This window comes from Ictidomys tridecemlineatus, chromosome 1 (assembly GCF_052094955.1).
Source record: "Ictidomys tridecemlineatus isolate mIctTri1 chromosome 1, mIctTri1.hap1, whole genome shotgun sequence".
In the NCBI taxonomy this organism is placed as follows: Eukaryota; Metazoa; Chordata; class Mammalia; order Rodentia; family Sciuridae; genus Ictidomys; species Ictidomys tridecemlineatus.
Window position 1 is genome coordinate 246,344,580 of NC_135477.1, and position 20,844 is coordinate 246,365,423.

Sequence of the window (20,844 nt, forward strand, 5' to 3'; positions counted from 1 at the left end):
GATCAAAGTCTGGGAATACTCTCAGAAATTCAGTAGTAAAATTTCAGCAGATGCTTTATTTACTTGAGATTTTAAGAATTTGCTCTAGAAGTAGTGGATATTATTAAGACTTCCCTAGAGAACAATCTTGGATCATCTATTCAAGAAGAGTTGAACTTGGTCTGTAGAGATGAGAAAATAAGCCCCTTTGGATGACCATCTTGATGGAAATATCCACCTGGGTCGACGATTCTTTACTCATTTAAAATCTTCCAACATGAATTTATTTTCCTAAGTTCAAGATAATGAATTTAAATAAAATTTAAATATAATAGACTAAAAGGGGCTTCTGATTTTATTTTTATCTGGAGAGATGCTAATTCAGCTGACTTTTTCTTCCTCTTTGTTCTAGTTTGAAATAAATATTTGAAAACTAATAGATACATTTGTACATCTATGAACAGCTGTATTTTTATAACCTAAGGGGAAAATTAATTGAAAATTTTTGGTTTCTGAGTTTTTTTTACATAAATGAAATAAATTTGGTGATTCCACTCACACTTTATAAAGACAACAAAATGGATTGAGGAAATAAAATTCTCCAATAATTTGTGCTAGAAAAAATGTCAACATTTCTGTAAATCAGGTTAATCAAATGAAGTAGAGGGCAAAGATAAATTTGATCTGAGGGTTGAAATTTATAAAGACAGAAAATTTGAAGCTATTGAAAGGAAGTAGGAAAACCACTTTCTAATCATATCAGGAACAAAAGAAGAAGTAAATGCACATGCGTGTGTGTGTGTGTGTGTGTGCGCACACACACACACACTCCCACCCACCACACCCATTTTGATTAGTTTGGGAAGAGAGAGATGAGGTTAACTAACATTAGCATTTATATGTTTACAACAGAACAGGATTTATTGTTCTTAGGAATAAACACAAGACTGAACTCCTAAAGGTTTATAAGTTGAAGACTGTTACAATCAAGGTTGAGGCAGGTTGAGCCTCCAGTCCTGGCTACTCAGGAGGTTGAGGCAAGAAGATCTCGAGCTCAGGAGTTTGAGATAGTGTGGGCAACATCACAGGACTTTGATTCAAAAATGTGAGAGGGAGAGGGAGGGGGGGTGGGGGAGGGAGGGGAGGAGGGAGAAGGGGGAGAGAGAGAAAGAGAGAGAGAGAGAGGGAGAAAGGTAAGGATTCCCTGACTATAAAAATTACTTTCCCTTGCTCTCATTTTCTTGGAGAACTTCTGAACATTTCTCTCATGACAGCTCTCCATAAATTAGCTCTTCCGTGATCATGTGATGCCAAGAGAAAGCAAGTGTCAATCACCGACAGACAGCAAAGAAATAACTATTTTTTTTTTTGGTGCCTATTTTGTCTGTGCTATAAACTGAATACAGAAAATCTTATTTAAAACATGGAAGTCTGAAGAATTCAGTGTTGTAGAAGTCAGAAGTGGCATACATCTAACAAGGGACAGACAGGAATTCAGACTGTCTGTCATGCCTCTCTCCAGAATGACATGCGTGTGTTTGAAGACCCACATCTCTTTCTGCTAGAATCACCTGTTCGCCTGAGCCAACTGTAACATTTAATTTAAAAAATTACATAGTCTATTTGAAAACAAACATCCCTTACCTTTTGACTAATGAGCACCGGAGCATCACTCAGGGAAGAGGCCCAGTTTTCAAAGTCAGTCACATCGATGGTTTTGGCTCCTTTGAGAAGCTTTTGTTTCAGTTCAAATGCAGCTTTCCTTGTTCCTCCTCTTATGAAAGAAATAACATCATCTATAAGGTTGTCGCTGGTGATGTTTACTGAGGAGAGAAGGAGAGCTTGAGGAGGAGCATATGGAATTCTGTGAACCAGTACATGCCTGGACTCGTTCCAAGCATTTCTATGCATTAGCTAATTAGTATATAGACTTTAATCATCTTTGAATGATGATTGACTTTAATCATCTTTCTTTTTTTAAAAAAATAAAAATGGTACTGATGATCTAGATACATTGATAATTCACAGCTCATCACATTACACATATACACATGAGAACTTTACATGATTTGGGGAGTATTATGTATTTTTGTTTCAAACACACCTTCATAATTGCATTTTGTAGAGTCTTGCTTTAAACAATGTTAATATTAAAATGAAACTGAAGAGTCTAAAACAGAGTAATGCAGAAAGCAAACTGTCTTTCAACCCCAGAATCCTACCTGTCTCTCCCTCAATCTCTCTATAGATGGGAGCACTTTTAACAAAGCTGTGTGAGTCTTATAGAGTTGCAAAGTTTAGAACTAACAAGAAATTGTAAGATGTTCTTGTTTATCCTCCCTCATTTTTATGGATGAAAAAATCTGACACTTAGAGAGGTAGAATGATCTGCCAAAGATTACACAGTTAATTCCAGGGCCAAATATAGAAATGATGGCATGTGATTTGAAAATATCAGGCTTGCCCCCTTGAATCTTCTTACTACCAGTTATTCCTCTAAAGATAAATCTCAAGCATTTATACTCTAAAAATGTCCTCAGTCACTTCTGAATCGAGTGAGAGTTGAGAATTCCATCACCTCTCATGTCTGTAAATCTGCTAACAATAAATAACAGAGAGTAATATTTAGACTAAAGGTATTTGCAACTTCAAAAAGTTGTGCACTGTTTTGATGTTGAATGGATTAGGGCTTTCAAGTCCAGTAGAAGGTGCATTTGGGGAGATGGTTTGGCCTTCTTTACTGATGTTAAAACGTTTTATTAAATTGTTGGGGGATGCTTTTCTTAAAGAAATTTTCTACCACTGGTTCTCTAGCATTTCCCCTACAAATACAGAAATATACATTATGTTCAGTGTGAATGACACCCTCTAGACCTGAGCACTGCACAAAGAGACTGTGACAAATGCATGTCCACGGGTTATTATGCTTACAGTGGTTCAGAAACCACTGTAGAGGTAAAATGGTACTTGAGTACTTTTAGTTTTCTAAATAAAGAAGGTAGACAATAAAAAAGGCTCATTGTGAAAGAGCAGTGTTCTTTCTCTGGCTTTCTTAAACCTAGTAAGTTTGGCCATACTTACCAGTTTTACCATGATGGTTCTTTAAACAATCAGTTTTATTAATTTTTGCCGAGACTTCGAGTCCTTCGGAAGTCCCAGGGGTATGTAGAGAGAAATCCAGATTATACCCGAGGCATCTCTTTATGTCTTCTAGTTCAACATCTGTTTTATGTATTTATTTGAAAATTATTACATAATGTCTATCAACATCACAAATAAATCCTAATTTTGCTATGCTGTTTTGTAAGAAATGTACTAACTTAGATTCCTGGACATCATTACCTCACTCAAATGCAATCATTACTTCACATCTGATGTGCTTTGTTCTTGCATTAGAATCTTGTAGCCTCCCTTTTGACTTTACTCGTCAACTTAACAGAGAAGGACATACTAAGTTTACCTCTTTCTTAAAAGGACATGGGTCAGACAGGTAGTTATATTAAAATTCTTTCTGTCTAAGACCATGGAAGGGGGACAATGATGTCTAAAATGTATTGAATTCTTTTTTTAAAATTGATTTTATTATTTTTTTAAATACATGACAACAGTGGAATGCATTACAATCCTTATTACACATGTAGAGCACAATTTTTCATATTTCTTTATATAAAGTATGTTCATGTCAATTTACATCATTATATAGGTACTATTTTGCATTACAATTCTTAATATATACCACGATTTTTCATATCTCTGTTTGTATATAAGGTACATGCACATTCCAAGCTTCTATGCATTAACTAATTTAATCCTCACAAATATTTCTGCTGTACCCTCAATTAGCAAAGAACTTAAGAATTATCAGGTAGCATTTCCTGTGGTCAGGGAAGACGGGGAATAAAAATGGAAAACAATGCCAGAAGTATGGAATTCTAGACTTGCATCCTTGCTCTAACAAGGCTTGAGAACACTGATTCTGAAGGGTGAAAACAGCTAGGACTCCAAAGGGCTTAGATTCTCTGCCTCAGCAGGGAACTCTGTCGTGCCCAGATGCCCTGGATGGAGGTGGAGATATGGCTCTTCTCCAGGCGCTGGCACTGGAGCATTGAGGAAAATGACTTCCTATTCTAGGGGACTAGGATTGACCTGAAGATCCTATCTACTAAGACCAGGAGGGAATTAGAAGTCCGTGGAGTGCTCTGGGTAGTCCAGAATTAAAGATTTCAGCTTATGAAGATTTTTTACCAAAAAAAGTCGAGAGAGGGGTGAAAGGCTCTGAAGGTTCTTTCTGTTTGGATCATCCCTGCAGAGCTGTTCTCTTCAAATGGCTCAAGAGGCAGTCCTCCCGTGCACTTTTCCAGGTGATATCTCTGTTACTATATCTCACCAGGTGGAGCTCCTAGAGACCTCACAGTACTGTGGATCCAATCAATAGTGTAAAATCAAACAGCCTCACAGTCCACTACTCCTGGGGAGCCTTCTGTCTGCCCAAGACCATCCTCAGTCTCAATGACTCTGGCCTTGCCAAGTGTTTTCAATCCACACAGTGTTCACTGGCTGTGGGGTGAGTGTCAGGTTGTAGATCACAGTTGCATCCTACTCCTTGCTTGATACTTAACACCTTGATTCGCTGGCCCTGTAGGGTTCTGAGTGGCACTTGCCTCCTAAGAGACACCCAATAATGGTGAAGCTGGAGAGAGATATGCTGGCATCTATCACCTCCTTAAGAAATATTCATACCTAGTCATTATCATTCACAAAAATAAAATTAAAATTCATTAACATGATCACTATGCATCTACTTTATTTTAAAATTTTATTTGTTTATTTTTTATGAGATAGGATCTTGCTGCCTCCGCTTCCTGAGTATCTGGGACTAGAGGCTCATATTGCTACATGTAGTTCATCAACTTTATTCTTAAAAGGCTTAGATGAACACAGAGGCCAGGGTGGGAACTATGCACAGAGCTCTCCTGTACCTGTGACACACACTGATGATCAATTATGGCCCCTTTTCCACGATTTCATGTGTGGCCAGAAATCTACTCAACATGGACCTCATGCAAATACCACAATATGGTTAAATTATCATTATATGAGGTAAATCGAATTTCCATTCTTGCTTTAAGATATTTGAGTTATATGATAACATTGTTTCTTTCTTTCCCTCTGGAGAAAATTTAGAACAATATTTCCTTCCAACACTGAAGAATACTTTGGAAGATAATCATCATGCATAAATGGAACCAGCCTTCTATAGAGGAAATAAATCATGCTTCTACCTTATTTCACCTTTTGAAAAACATTTCACTAAAAGTAGCATTCCATATAATAGGTATTAAATTGAATTAATACCTATTGGTATCTCTGTGAGTAGTGTTGCTGCCTAGTGCAAGAGAAATCAAATTATTCGAGGTAGAAGTCAATTTGCTGTTTTATAGGACTTTAGGTGTCAAAAGACAGAATTCTCTCAAAGGAGAAGATATTTTAAAGATTTTATCTATTGAAAGAGGTTAGCAGAAGAAATAATATTTAGTCAATATGGCATCTGCAGTCAGAATTCTATATCTAGGCATACCTTTCTCCTTCATGGAAGCTTTATTCAAAACATATATGACCTCATAGAGTCCTCCTAGAGACCCAGAGCTGCTGTAGTGGGTTCCATAGGTTTCCAAAAATCCAAAATATTCTCCCTTCTCATAGGTAGTTGGCAGAGCTTTTATGTCATCTAGGAAAGTTGTTGTCAGCATGATATTTCGATTTCTCATCAGAAATCGACCCAGATCAATCACTCCTTTCACACGCAGAAACATTTTTTCCTTTGTTATAGATCAATGGAGGAAGAGAAATATGATCTTTATCACAATTACTTCAAGTAAATCATAAAATCTAGAACTTTCACCAGAACAAAGTTTTTAACAGTGACCATGAGAATATCTGAACTTAAAATGCCATCAATACTAACTGCTGATGAGAATGTACAGCAACTGGAACTCTCCTACCTTGGTGGTCCAAATGTAAAATGATAAAGCCACTTTGGAGACCTGTTTAGCATTTTTCATAAAGTTAAATACACATCGACCCTACAACTAGCAATTCTAATTTTTCATACATACCTATGACCAGTAAATACATTTTTTACAAAAAGACATGTATATGAATTTCTTAGTAAAATTAGTCCAGAATAGCTTAAAATTGGAAACAGCTCAAATGCCAATGGACCAAGGAGTTGATGATCAAATTGTAGCATGTTCACACAATGGAATACTAGTCAGCAATAACAAGGAACCAACTATTGACACATATACTATGTAAGTCTGAAAATATCATTTTGCGTGAAAGAAGTCATACCCAACGGAATTTAGACTGTATGACACCATTTCTATAAAGTTCTAGAACAAGAAAAACTAAGCTATAGTCAGAGAAATCTGGTCAGTAGTTGCCACTTGATCAGTAGGAAATTGGCTGTGAAGGGCATCATGGAATTTTTTTGTGGTGATGAAAATATTCTGTATCTTGTTTGGAAATATATGTTCTTTATCTTCTTCATGACTTTGAATAAGTATACAATAATCGAAACTTCTGTAACTACACATTTAAAGCTTTATATTTATTGCGTGTAAGTTATACCTAAGTTGATTTTAAAATGTTTAAAATGGAAGGAAATGTATACATTATATATAAAACACAATCTTTGTATTTTGCAGACAAGAAGACATTGACTGAATAACATCAAGTTATTTGCTGCAAATCACACAAATAGTCTGTGACAGCATCTTTACTAAAAATGTAGGTCTATGGTCTCTCTGTTCCATCTACTATGTTCTCCCAATCATTAATGACAGATAGGGAAGACAATGTTTTAAACCACAAATCTTAAGCTGGCCTAAACAATTTGAAAGTTGAGTGTTCCCAGGACCAGGAATTATGGCTTCAATTTCCAAGACAATACTAAAACACTAAACTGTGTGAATCAATGTCTTAGCTTGACCCAGGCAAAACTAAACTATAATTGACATTCATTATTTTACAGATGGATCTTTTGAGGTTTTGCTGTCACTGTGGGTGTTGAAAACATTTTATTTCTTTTAAAATATGTATCTTGATGTATATGAACATTGCAACAAACTCTGTGTTCCAAAGGGCATTGCCCATGTAACTTAACTTTTGGAGTCAGAGGGTGGGTGGGTCAGCCTCTAACAACAACAACAACAACAACAAAATACAGGAACTTACTCCATATGTTTGAAATCATAGAATCTCTTCATCTTCTGACTTGCATAATAATTCTTAATGGAGTGCACAAAGATGCACAAAGTGAACTTGGATTCTTTTATGCAGTTGCTAAAACTAGGAAGTCTATTTTAAGATTTGGAGTCAGACATATGATGTTCTTGGGTTCAATATATTTCAAAGATAGGTTTCAGTCATTTCATTCCAAATATGCTATTACTCCTTCCGGCTTAAAAAAACAACAAAAATTCTTTTGACTTCACTTGCCTGAGTGACTGCTACCCATTTCTTGGCCCTTGTTCAATGCAAAATTCCTTGAAAAAGTTTTCTATACTATTTCCAATTCCCCTCTTCCCAGTTTCTCTTAAGTCTAACTCAATCATGCTGTGCTCTAAGGCAAAACTTCTCTTGTCAAGGTCACAAATGATCTCAATGATCAATTTAAAATTTTTCAGTGACCTGCCACATGGAGAAAAAAAACATCCTTTATAATGGAATTGGGGACCCACCATGATCTGATTCAAGGGGACCTCTCCCATCTTTCTTCTTCCCAGTGCAATCTGACCAAGTTACCACATTGGATTCTACCTTAAACACTTATCTTAAACAATTTCTTCTTCCAAATACATATCCCACATCTAACTGCTTGGCTATTTCCTCTCCTTCAAATCTTTGCTCAAATTTCATCTCCTCTGTGAGACTTGCCTTGAGCTTTCTTTTTAATACGATCACTTGCTGGGTGCTCCTGATTTCCCCTATGTGACTCTAATTTTCCTTTGTTTCATAGCACTTATCACTTTCAAAATACGATATAGCTTCCAATATGGTGCAGATGTGAGGTGTCCCTCAAAAGCACACATGTGTGACAAGGCATGAAAGTTTAGAGGTGAGATGATTAATCTGATGGGATTAACTGAGTGGTAACTGCAGGTGGGTAGGATGTGGCTGGAGGAGGAGGGTCATTGGGAGCATGGCTTTGGGGTACATATGTGGTGGAGCTGAGCTTAGTCTCTTTCTGCTTCCTGTCGTGATGTCTTGAGCTGCTTTCCTGCACACCCCACTTCCACCTCGCCTTCAGCCTTCAGCTAGGAATGGAGTCAGCTGCCTATAGACTGATACCTCTGAAACCATGAGCCTCCAAATAAACTTTTCCTCTTTAACTTTGCTCCTGTCAGGTATTTTCATCATAGAAGTGTAAGATCTGACTAAAACAGCTTTCTTGGTTTGCTGTCATGTTTATCAATTTTGGCCGACTCCCTCTGCTAAACTTTCAACTGCCTGAGGACAAGAATCTCTGTCACTGTGATTTATAGAAGTATTCTCAGTACCTGGGACAGGGCCTGGCTTTATACATCTACCATTAAGTATTTACGGATAATTTAAAAGATTTCCAACTATACACTTTGGATGGGTATCCATGTGAAAATAGAGGCTATGTACAGGCCCATGCACGACAATTACACAATTAGGCATAATGCAAACCCCAGTAGTGAATTATCATCATTACTGTGATTACTTTAATGTGGGGAAAGGATATCTAAAGAGATGACTATGATATCATGAAAGGAAGAATGAGCATTTTATCAGCATCATACTGATTACAAAAAAGAACATTTTACATTTCATCATAAAGGTGTTGAAACTGACTTTGAAACCTGGCTTAAGTATAAAAACAAATACATTCTCAAAGTCTCATATTAAAGGTCTGACTACAATGTCAGTCGACCAATTTCACGTGCAACATGAAAATTTCCGGGCATCATGACTTTAGAGACACACTTTGTAGTAAGTACTCAGCCATTGTTTTAAGGCATTGTAATGTAGCCAGAATTCCTGAGCACAATCTTTCCTATGTATAAATCGAAAGGTCTGTTACCACAGTTGTCAGTCAAAATGTCTGCTCTGAGTTCTCGTACACACCTCTGCTGGTGTCCAGACACCTGATCCACTAACTACTGTCCACGATTCCATCAGTTCTCTCCAGTTGGTATCATTCTTCCTGAGATCTGACTACCTATTTGAACACTTGGTGTAATTTGTTTTGTTGTTGTTTTGTTTTTCCTCTCTTATCATCTTTATCTGCTCTAAAAACTTACAATTAGAAGAGGGGGCTTGGTTAGTTAGAAATATACTGCATTATATTCTCTATATTAAATGTAAGGTCTTACCTTCTTTGAAGAGTATGACAACAATTTCTGATAAGCTTCAGTTTTCAAATATGAAAATTGAAAACTATTCCTGGTATTTTTGCGATTTGAAGAGTTTGTTTCCTGAGAGGTTTCCTCAACTGCAGCATTTTTAATTGCTTCAGTGAGTGTAAATTTCAGCGAGATATCTGTATTGAAACTTGATGTCTTCTGTCGGAGAAAGCTTTCGAATACTTGAATCTCTTCTTCAAAATTTTCGGTTCTCAAATTTTTATCAACTTTGGTCTGTGAGAGCATAACCATGTGTTATTAGAAACAAGACGCAAAACAAAAGCGAGAGCAAAAAAAAAAAAATCAAGCAATTATTAGAAATGTAGTAGAGGAAAGGAGCTGAGAGGGAAGATGCTGGATCCAGGTTTCTGGATTGCCAACACAGGCTTTGTGTCTTTGAGGACATTTCACAGTAACCCCTCTGTGCTTAGTCAGATTTGTAGTCTGGAAACAGGGATACTCATTCCTAGCCCAAAGGTTGTCATGAGAATTCAGTGAGATAATCCACATGAAGATATAGAATATAACAAGTTGTCAAAAGCTAGTATCTTATTTTTTTAAACTTAACCATTGAGCCATATCCCCAGCCTTTAAAAAAAATTATTTTGAGACAGGGTCCCATTAAATTTCTTAAGGTCTTGCTAAATGGCTGAGGCCGGCTTTGAACTTGCTATCCTCCTGCCTCAGCTTCCCATGCCACTAGAATTACAGGTGATTGCCACTGTGTCCAGCATCAAAAGCTAACATATTAATAATTAAAAAGCAAGTCGCAGGGCTGGGGTTGTGGCTCACCAGTACAGAGCTTGCCTAGCATGAGCGAGGAACTGGATTCCATCCTCAGCACCACCTAACAATAAATAAATAAATAAAGGTATTGTGTCCAACTACAACTAAAAATAATATTACATAAAAAGGCAAGTAGCAGAAGAGATACTTGTATACTCCCATTTGTGGGTAAAAATAAATGAAAGAATTAAGATAATACTCAAAGCTTATGGGCCAAGCACAGCTTAAAGTATTTTACACATTAATGAATTTAAGAAAGGCTAGGACATGGGCCCTGAGCTTCCTGGCTTTGAAAATTGTTCTTCTGAACTTTATTCACTAATCCCTGTCATTTTTTGCATTTAAAATAACAAGAGCTGGATGTGGTGGCACACACCTATAATCCCTGTGGCTCTGGAGGCTGAGGCAGGAGGATCTCAAATTTAAAGCCAGCCTCAGCAACTTAGTGAGACTTTAAGCAACTTAGAGAGACCCTGTCTCAAAATAAAATATATTTTTTAAAAAGGTTGGGGATGTGGCTCTGTGGTTAAGCACCTTTGGGTTCCATCTCTGGTACCAAAAATAAAACAAAAACAACATCAAAAAATCAAGAAAAAAAGTAGGTAAAACCCACAGTACCTGCCTGTAGAGGAGAAAACCTGAAGTGGGCATCTAGGGAGGCAGCAGGCTTACTTGTCCTAGCATCATCTTTTTATCATTTGGATGTTTTGATTTTTTAAAAAACCTCATGTATTTTGCATAAAGAAGAACCTCAACTAGGGGCTAAGGTTGTGGTTCAGCTGTAGTGCACTTGGCTGGCACGTGTGGGGCACTGGGTTTGATTCTCAGCACTGCATATAAATACTTAAATAAAATAAAGGTCCATCAACAACAACAACAAAAAGAATACACACACACACACACACGTACACACATATAAAAGAAAAACCTAAACTAAAAAGTCTACTTAAAAATAAAAGTTTGAATTAAGATACTCTTTGCCAACTTGTCTACAGTCAGGTATGGAGGAACTATGGATTGGATATTGTTCAAATGTGCTTCCCAAATTTTCATATGTTGAAATTCAGTCCCCATTGCGAGAATTAAGTGGCAGAAGCATAATCAGAGTATGGTGTTTAGAGAATGGGCCTTTGGTGATGAGTAAGATCATTACAATGGAGTGCCCAGGATGTGGGCCTTGACCTTGTGTCTCCAGAGCTGTGAGGTAAGACATATCTCTTTTTTTTTAAAATAATTCACCCATTGTTATGGTTTAGATGTGATTTGTCCCCAAAAGCTCCTGTGTGGAACAATGAAAGAAAGTTTGGAGGTGAAATGATCAAATTATGAGGATCTTAACCTAAGCAGTGCATTAATCCCTTGGTGGGGATCTACTAGATGGTAACTGTAAGCAGGTAGGCAGTGGCTAGGGGACTTGGGTCCCTGGGGGCATGCCTTGGGCATATGTATGTTGTCCTTGTTGAGCGGAGCTGTCTCTGCTTCCTGGTGCCATGTTCCCCAGCTGCTTCCCTCCACCCCACTCCTATGTCATGATGTTGTGCTCCACCTTGGGCCCTGAAGAATGGAGCCAGCTGTCTATGGACTGAGACCTCTGAAACCATAAGCCTCTAAGTAAACTTTTCCTCCTCTAATTTTCCTTGTCAGTTCTTTTGGTCACAGAAACAAAAAAAGCCAACAAAAACTCCCATCTTATGCTATTATGTTATTGGTAACAAAAACATTCTATCACACAGTTGTTCATATCAGTGGTTCAGCTTCCTTTTCAGAGAACTTCTGAGATAACTAGAGCTCTCGTTCAGGAAGAACAGGACACCTGTGTTTCAGGAAGTGTCATGGATTGTTTCTGGTAGCATGTCTTATATGGCTATCGTGCATGGGGAACATAAAGTTATTACTATCTAATAGAAAGACTAACTCATATACAACCACCTTTAAAGCAAGGCTCTCTGGTTAAATGCCCAACATAACAATGAAAAACATCCCACTATTACCATTTTCTAATTAGAACATTCCAAGGTCTTCCCAGTGACTTCAAGATAAAATCCACACTATACTCATTCCAAGTTAATGTCTCCCTGACTGTGTTTAGTCATCAAGCCAAATGTGACTTCTCACAACCCACGCTTCTTTTCACCATAGGGCATTTTTATTCTTTTATTTTCTGGAATGTTCCTTTATTCTCTTCCCCCACTCTTCCCAGAACACACATATTGCACAAACTCAAACACATAAGGAAAACTTAACTTTTTCCTATCCCTGTATCAAGTCCTAGCTTAAACATCACATTTTTAGGGAAACTTCTCTTGATATCACAGGTTTATAATTTTATTTTTTTGCTATAAGCACTCATGGGCCCTCTAAAACACTCTTTGAAAACCACTTTTCTTATAGCTTCTTATTGAATAGACTTTCAGATGGTAATCTTGCGTGACACACAGGAAGTATTCAATAAAAATGTATCAAATTTAGTATGTAGAGCTAATAATAGCTAATAATGCCAACTAATATTTGTTGAGTGCTTACTTTGTGCCAGTTACTTAAGAATGATGGCAGAATAAGACCTTTCAGAGCTCATCCCCTGGCAGAAACATCAGCTTGAAAACTATCCCCTAACACAAATACATTCAAAAGAGTGGAGAGATTATAGCACCTGGTATAGCAAAAAAAAATAGGAAAAGATGCATGGATAGGATAGGGGTAGGAAGGACAGTTTCACATTCTTCTCTTACCTGCCCCTCAACCTCAGAGAGTGCACTTTAGAGAGAGAAGCCCTCCATGTTGAGAGTGAGGCTGGACTTTGCCTTGAACCCCAGGAAGGTCCAGTACCAGGCAAAGCCCCATAGTTCCAGACTGTGGACTGAGACTCCAGCCAACTCCAGTCCTAGGGCAAAAACCAGAACTCCAGACACTAAACAGACTCCTCACAGAGCTAAACCCCAGGCCATCCTCAGTTCCACACCAACCATTGTGATCCCGGGAGCCCTGCCTCTAGGATTGCCCCAACCTTCACCATTGTGTGCCACTATAAAGTTATCACCTTTACAGAGAAACTAAGAGGCTGGCCATGGAGGTAAAGACAGGGAAACTGTAAAATGTAGAGCTGAGAACTCAAAACAAAATAAAACAATGCATGAATAACCTTTCTCCCATCAGCCATGGCCAAGGTTACCATATTTGGTAAGGTTACCATTAAGAAAGTGAAAAACACGAGTGCTACTTTTAGATACATTATCATCTCCCTCTCGCAAAATTTCATTCTTTTTTCTGTTTTTTAAATAGAGAAAGAGAGAGAGGGAGAGAAAGAGAGAGAAAGAGAGAGAGAGAGAGAGAGAGAGAGAGAGAGAGAGAGAGAGAGAGAGAATTTTTTAATATTTATTTTTTAGTTTTCAGCGGACACAACATCTTTGTTGGTATGTGGTGCTGAGGATCAAACCCGGGCCACACGCATGCCAGGAGAGCGAGCTACTGCTTGAGCCACATCCCCAGCCCCAAATTTCATTCTTAAAGGAAGTAAACATATCACTCTTTGGAAAAATCAACAATCCCAAAGTTTCCCTTAGATTTGAGGGAAACTGATTTTATTCTGGGTTTACAGGTACGGGAAATGTGAGAATGTGCTCACTTATAAACAAAGTGCCAATCAAAAGGTCCAGATATTGACGTCTTCAGTGTCCCTAGGAGAAGAGGATGACATCAGGCTGCACTGGGTAGTAATTAATTTATAATATTATTTTTGAAAAATGAATATTGATCACATTTATTTAAAAGTATATATATGTATATATGTATATGTGTGTGTGTGTGTGTGTGTGTGTGTGTGTGTGTATTTTACAAACTGGTGTGACTGACATCAATAATAAGAGCTTTATATAAATAAAGTGGATATTACAGGTCTTCTTGACTTATGAGATCATTTAAAGTGACAGGTTCTTTTAGCCTGTTAACTTTAGAGTAAGTTAACTATTATTATTTATTGTATCTTACTGGAATCAAAGAAGACATCTCTAAAGCTGATAAATATGATCACTTTGAATGGGGAAAGGGGGCAGTTTATGGAAGGTTCTAGAAAATTAGGTGACTTTAAAGTAGGTAATACACTTGAAATGCCATTACATAAGGCAAAAAACATTTTAAGTAATATTTTCACAAGACATAGAGAAGTTTGAAGTTAATGAAAATAGCCACTCTTATTAGTTAAGCATTCTCCACAGAGAGCAATACTGAAGGAAAACACATGTAAAAATCAGTTTTTATGGGCATGGGAACTAGCAAAAAAAAAAAAGAGAGAAAAATTTAAGTAGCATGCAAGGAGTGTAATCACTACTTAAATCAGCACTAATTTAATTTTTAGTCCATTCAGAATCTTAGCTTATTCTTGTTGGGGAGTCTGAGTATTTACCAAATCTTTATCACTAAGTAAATGTCACTGAAGATTGATTATAGACTACCGTGTGTTTCTAGTGAGATGCAAGCTACATCTCCTTTTCTTTAAGCAGATCTTTGGTATCTATTGGATTTCTCACCCTGTCTAGTACTAAATTTATTAAAGCAAATTTCAGCTGAACCATGTTTTCTCCTGAGGAGAGACTCACTTCATAGGCCAAAGAAGCCACATTCCAGGGTCTTCGGTAGTACGTCAAAGTGTTTCCATCCCGAACCCTGTCGCAGAGTCCATTGTAGAACTCGTTGTCGAATGGTGTGGTTAAGGGATCCATTCCTAAAACGTTGATTCTGAGAATAAACAGAGTAGTGCCAGTCAGGTGTGCGAACACCACATGTAATGCAAGGTAGCCTTCCATGGCTGTTTGTGAGACGGCTTTGGGTTGTCTTACTGTCACCCAAGATGTGTGCAGTAGAATCCCAAATAGCAGAAAGAGCCTGTTCACCTCAGTTCTGTGTTTCTGGCAGAAAACATACCTTAGGAGGGCCCTCTAAACTCTTTGGCAACTAGGGCACTATTTAGAGCACAAAGAAGGAAATGCAATAAGCAGGGCACATGGGACCATCTGGCTCCTGGAATCTGAGCTCCAGTGCTGTAACTCTTACCTAACCTCCCTCAGTGAACCAGGAACTGACGCTGTAATACCAACTATTTAAATTATTTGAGAACAGAGCATCTCAGGGGGACAGTAAAACATATGCATGTAATTTTTTGTCTATGAATCAACATTGGGGCTCTTTCTCTCTCTCCTCATTCTCTTTAAATTTAAGCCTTTTCCTCCAGCTGTCTCATTGCTGGTCAAGAGCCTCATTTCCCTCAGGCATATATTATTCCCATTACACTTTCCAAGATGAACATAGAAATCTCAGCATCCAGCAAGGCCTTCTTAAAAGTTCTACTTTTCTTCCCAGCAGAATATTTTTATTTGGAAAGCTTTCATTGGTAAATAGGAATCTTGTTTAGCTTTTTTTAAAAAAAGTTGTTTGATTTGGAGGCTTAAAAACAATGTATGTACAAGAAATGGTTCTTTCTGAAGTTCTGCTTTGTTAGTTGCAGGGGCACAGTGTTGCTGCCTAGGCTTTGTTTGGAATAAATGGCCTCGAGTCAGGTTTGGTCCTCATACCATAACTCACCTTAGCATAAAAGCATAAACTTGTCCACTTCTCTGGACCACATTCCCAACTCCCTTGAGCTGGATTATAAATCTGAACATTGGTTTCAAGAGCAATTTGTTGAAGTGTGAATAACTGACTATAAACCCATTGCTAATGCGAGAATAGTTGAAAGAACATCTTATTGCCAGTGGATTAGTTAAAAACATTTTCACATTAATAGCACATTATTAGCCAATTTGAATCGACAAGGAAACAAGCATTGTGGCTCAACTTTAGTGGAAAGCAAATTAAGGAATTGATAGGTGAATATCTTTTTCAAGACTGAGGTGTAGGAGCTGGGGATGTGGCTCAAGCGGTAGCGCGCTCGCCTGGCATGCGTGCGGCCCGGGTTTGATCCTCAGCACCACATACCAACAAGTTGTTGTGTCCGCTGAGAACTAAAAAAAAATAAATATTAAAAAAAAATTCTCTCTCTCTCTCTCTCTCTCTCTCTCTCTCTCTCTCTCTCTCACCTCTCACTCTCTCTTAAAAAAAAAAAAGACTGAGGTGTAGATTAAGTTAACCATCTTTTACTACCTGTGGCACCAAAATTACCTTTCCTGGCAAAAATTATGACCCTAAAGTTCTAATATAGTGCCCCAAGTATAGTACTATTATCTTGAATAACAGAAAAAAAATTATAAACCTGGTTTGCTTTGACACTTTGTCCCTTATGACAGGTCAACATTTAGTCCTAAGTTTTGATCCATCCCTACATCTATATCCTTGTTAAGGCATTATGATTGGCCAAGAGCAGGTCCCTCTTCCTGGCTTTGTGCTTAGCCATGTGACATGCTTTGGCCAATAGCATGTAGGTGAAAGGAATAGAGGACCATTTGGAAGCCTGGCATAAAGATGCTTCCTTTGTTTCTTTTTACTATGTTGTATTTGTGCCATTAACTGGAAAAGGAGTTCTGATGGACAGTTGCTGCAGTTTCAGCCTAGCTACTCAGCAGCTCCAGTCTGTCAAAACCTCTGGGAGACGCAAAGCCACCCTAGCCACTGTGGCTTGAGGCAGAGCTGCCCATCAAACCACATCTTGTGAGCAATTAATTCTTATTTTTGTTTTACTGAGGTTTTGATACAATTCCTCCAACTCAAAGATATAAAACTATGGAAAGAAATCTATGTATTTTCTTCCCAGGACCTCAACTACATCTTTGTTTGATAGAGAACTCTACCCTCCCATGTACCTGCTTTAAACAAACAAACAAACAAACAAAAAAAAAACCCCAAACACTGCATCTCTTCACTTTCAGCAAATAATGAAATTAACCTGTGTGCTGTATTGTGTTTGTAATACACAGGGTGATATTAAGACAACTAATGCACAGTCTCCACTGTCATGAAGTTGAGAATTTGAAGCTGGGAATTTGGACATACAATCACATATTTGAAAAAAAATATATCAGGAAGGATATATTTGGTCCAAAGGAGTGGCAAAGGTAAGTGCTGCATAAATCCAGTTTTCCAAGAGGAAGAGATCATCATGGGAAAGTCATAAAAAGAGTTTTACATAAAGAGGATTTGGTTTGGGCTCTGAAAGGTGGGTGCTCTGGAATGGGGCTAAGAGGACAGGAGGAATAGTATGAGTAGTGGGAATGCATGGGATGTTTGGGATTGTGTGCTTTGGATTTTCTGTTTGCATACTGTAGAAAAGAATATTGACAAGCTATGTTTTCCTGCACCTTCTTAGCATGACATCTGAGATTTTTCATCTTTAGCTTAAAATAGTTGCAAGGGATAAAATTTCTAGCATTTGGTAAGTATTTACAATATTTGCTACTTCAAAAGAATTTCATAGTATTTTGCTGTATTCTTTTTCTTAATAAAAGTAGATTATTTTTAGAGCAGTTTAATTTTTTCAGAAAAATTGAACAGAAAGTACAGATATTTCTTATATCCTCTGTGTCCTCTTTTATTCTTGATTTTTAATTTTTTTTATTTCTCTTTCATTCCCCACAGAATGTAATATAGTTTATGCTTAAAACATTTTTATTGGTCACCCTGTTATACTTTCTCTACCAAAAGATATATTAGTTGGAATTTTAAAGTATTAAACATCCTTTGGCCCTAGAGTCTAAATATTTACAAATTTCTTCATCCTTAATAGTATATATAAGTATACTAAAATTTTCTAAATTACTAAACACAGTGAAATTTTATTGGAAAGTTATCTCAGTGAAATAAACAGGGCTTCTTTTCAAACCAATAAATTAGTTTCTGCACCCATAGGTGAAGATTACTTAAGTTCCTGGAAGAGACAGAGTTCAGCAACAATTTTATTCTTCCTTTCCATTTTTACAGGCGTAATAGCTGATACACTTCTATAAGAATAGAAGGAATTTTGTTAGAGAAATCTCACTTAATTCTTTGTTTTTCTGAGTTATATACCAAAAAAATATATACAGAATGGTCTTTTACCAAAATCACTTTTGTAGTCCATTAGCTGACAATCATTTAGGACATCTTTCAACATTGATGCTATAACAAACAAGCAAACAAACCAAAAAAAGGACACCATTCAATTCCCAAGGCATTAAATTCCAATTGAGTACCTATATCTGGAGTCATATCTTAGGTTTTCCACCTTGTAGTAAAATTGTATATACTCTGCTTTGGGAAAGTAGGAGATAAATGTAAAAAGAGTCAAGGAGGAGAATGAGCTTGACAATTTGAATATAGTTCAATCATCTGACTTATTAATCTCATGAAGAAATGTTCATGTGGAAGTTGAGGATTTACTATAGCAAATTGGTTCAATAATTAATACTTGAACTATTACCCTAAAATGTACCTGTCTCCCCGTTGGAAAGTTTGGTGCACTCACGATAGGCACACGCTAGTCTGAGGGTTGGTTATTTTATAGAAAAGCAAGCTGACCAGTTGACTGGATCCATTTGGAAAGCTACAATAAAGCTGAGACACAATCTGAAGCACAACTAAGGAGATGTTTCACAAACTTTTGACTGGATTCCACTACTACAGAGACGGCAAGTCTACTCTAGAATGAGCCATTTTTTTTTTCTTTTTGCCAAGAAACATGAAAACGTCTCATGAAAAGGAAGTCATCACCTGGGAAATAATAATAACAAAAAAAACATGTGTTCTTTGGCAGCATTTAGCCATGCCTGTTTTCACGCCTGCTTGGAGAACCACAGGCAGTTCCAAGTTGCCAGGTGAATTAATGAGAAAGCTCCCTTTTACAGAAGTGGTACAGTGCTTAGATCACAAAAAAAGTAATCCCTTTGCATATTGTACATCATTGGCAGCTGGTTTGGATTTATATCTTTTGATGAATGCAAGATGGGTTGGAAGATATCCCTAAGCGCCTCTGTCCTTCCTGATACAACTGAATTCTCCTAGCGTGGTTATTCAAATGAGAGTCCTTCAAATGAAAAAGTAGAAATGAATTAATTAGTTCAAGTGCTGTGACTTTCCGGCATCAACGAATCTGACTGTATGTTCCCGTTGATAGGTTTCGTTGAAGATTCCTAGACTAAAGTATGTAGAAGCAGTTTATAAGCATGTTGCTATGATCAGGGTGTTTACTCCATGACTTCTATTTCTCATACAGTCTAGATCTGTGAATGAGAAAAACAAAGACTTATAGTAAATAAAAATGGAATATTAATCATTTTGAAGAGTATTATTATTTAAATATTCCATAGCTGTAGATGGACAGAATACCTTCATTTTATTTGTTTATTTTTTTTTAATGTACTGTTAAGGATCAAACCCAGTGCTTCACACATGCTAGGCAAGTGCTCAGCCACTGAGATATAGCCCCAGCCCTTGAAGATTATTATGAGTATAACACAGCATGCTGCTTTGACCTCTTCTTAAATATTAATTAGTAGTTTATACTAATCTCCTATATTCTTAATACAAATATTTGGATAATAGATAACTACTTAAGGAGTTTAATTTTTAAAGGTTCGTTTTGCTTTGCAGAAAACTTATTGACTTATAGACTTTATAATGATATGGAAGAAATGTGGGGGGATCATGGAGAGAAGGAAAGGGTGGGTGGCTTGATGGAAAACAATAATTTTATATGAGTCAGAGAAAGTTGGGTTTTAGTTCACTAAAAACTAGCCAAATGGCCTCAATTATTTCATTTAGTTCTTATTTGTAAAATGAATATAATATCTCCTCTAACAATCTCACAAGATTATTATGAAAAGCCACAGAGATACAATATACAAAGATTTTGAAAAGTTCAAAGTATTATACAAATGAAAATTGTACTGAAAAATAGGTCTTTTGAAGACTAAATTTGTTATAGGTTTTTACTCGTGGTAATGGGGAATTTAATAAAAAATGCTGATGGACTATCCAGCTACCTCATTTTTCACATCTGCTGCTGTCCTTTCCAAGAGCTGGGGCCCCACCCCCTATGCCTTAAAGTCTCAGCCCTGTGACAGTCCCCAACACCTTCCAGGACCCTAGTAAAGCACAAGGTATTTAAGGATTCCTTGCTAGCTCTCCAGGATTCATCATTATGAAACTCCCTGGCAAAAGCTATGTAATAACTTTTTCCATTCCCTGAACAAAGGAAACCAATAGATTATAAATTATTGTTTTTTAGCTAAGTGGACCAAAAATTCTGTATTTTTTTCCTATAAGACAAAAATAAATTTGCATTGAGTGAAAATAAGTAGCACATGTAATTCCCTGTTTCAAACTCTTTTGTTTAGATTAGAAAGAAAACTGTTTCTTGGATCCCAAATAAAGCAAAATAAAATAGTAGTGGGTTTTCAGCATGGACTCACAATGTCTCCCCAAGGGGAGCAGCAGAAAGAGTGGAGGCTCATTTAAATGCACAGTGATTGGGCTGTGAGGTTTTGGACAGCATCCATACAACTGACTGCCATTTGCTATGAGGCTCTGAGAAAATCCACGTGAATCAAGGTCCCCACCTGTAGACTAAGGGCCAGTGGCGCTGTGGGCAATATTTGAGGCTGCTTGGACAAGTTTTATGAAGTGAATAGAGGGTGTGTGACATATCTTCTCTAGTGCCTGACTCTTGGTATTCTGGAGTTTTGTTCTT

At 37.2% G+C, this 20,844-nt stretch overlaps 1 protein-coding gene across 2 annotated transcripts in view; it reads right to left on the reverse strand.

The window, feature by feature from the left end:
- The window catches only part of C9 (complement C9), a 50,550-nt gene that overhangs the window by 11,884 nt on the left and 17,822 nt on the right, over positions 1 to 20,844 (reverse strand). For both annotated transcript variants that reach the window (XM_078017836.1, XM_005325672.4), the window contains exons 5-9: positions 14,789 to 14,927; positions 9,381 to 9,644; positions 5,558 to 5,798; positions 3,061 to 3,201; positions 1,624 to 1,802 (exon numbers count right to left, since the gene is read on the reverse strand). In XM_078017836.1, the coding sequence (XP_077873962.1) occupies positions 1,624 to 1,802; positions 3,061 to 3,201; positions 5,558 to 5,798; positions 9,381 to 9,644; positions 14,789 to 14,927 (964 nt within the window). The remainder of the gene's footprint in view (positions 1 to 1,623; positions 1,803 to 3,060; positions 3,202 to 5,557; positions 5,799 to 9,380; positions 9,645 to 14,788; positions 14,928 to 20,844) is intronic.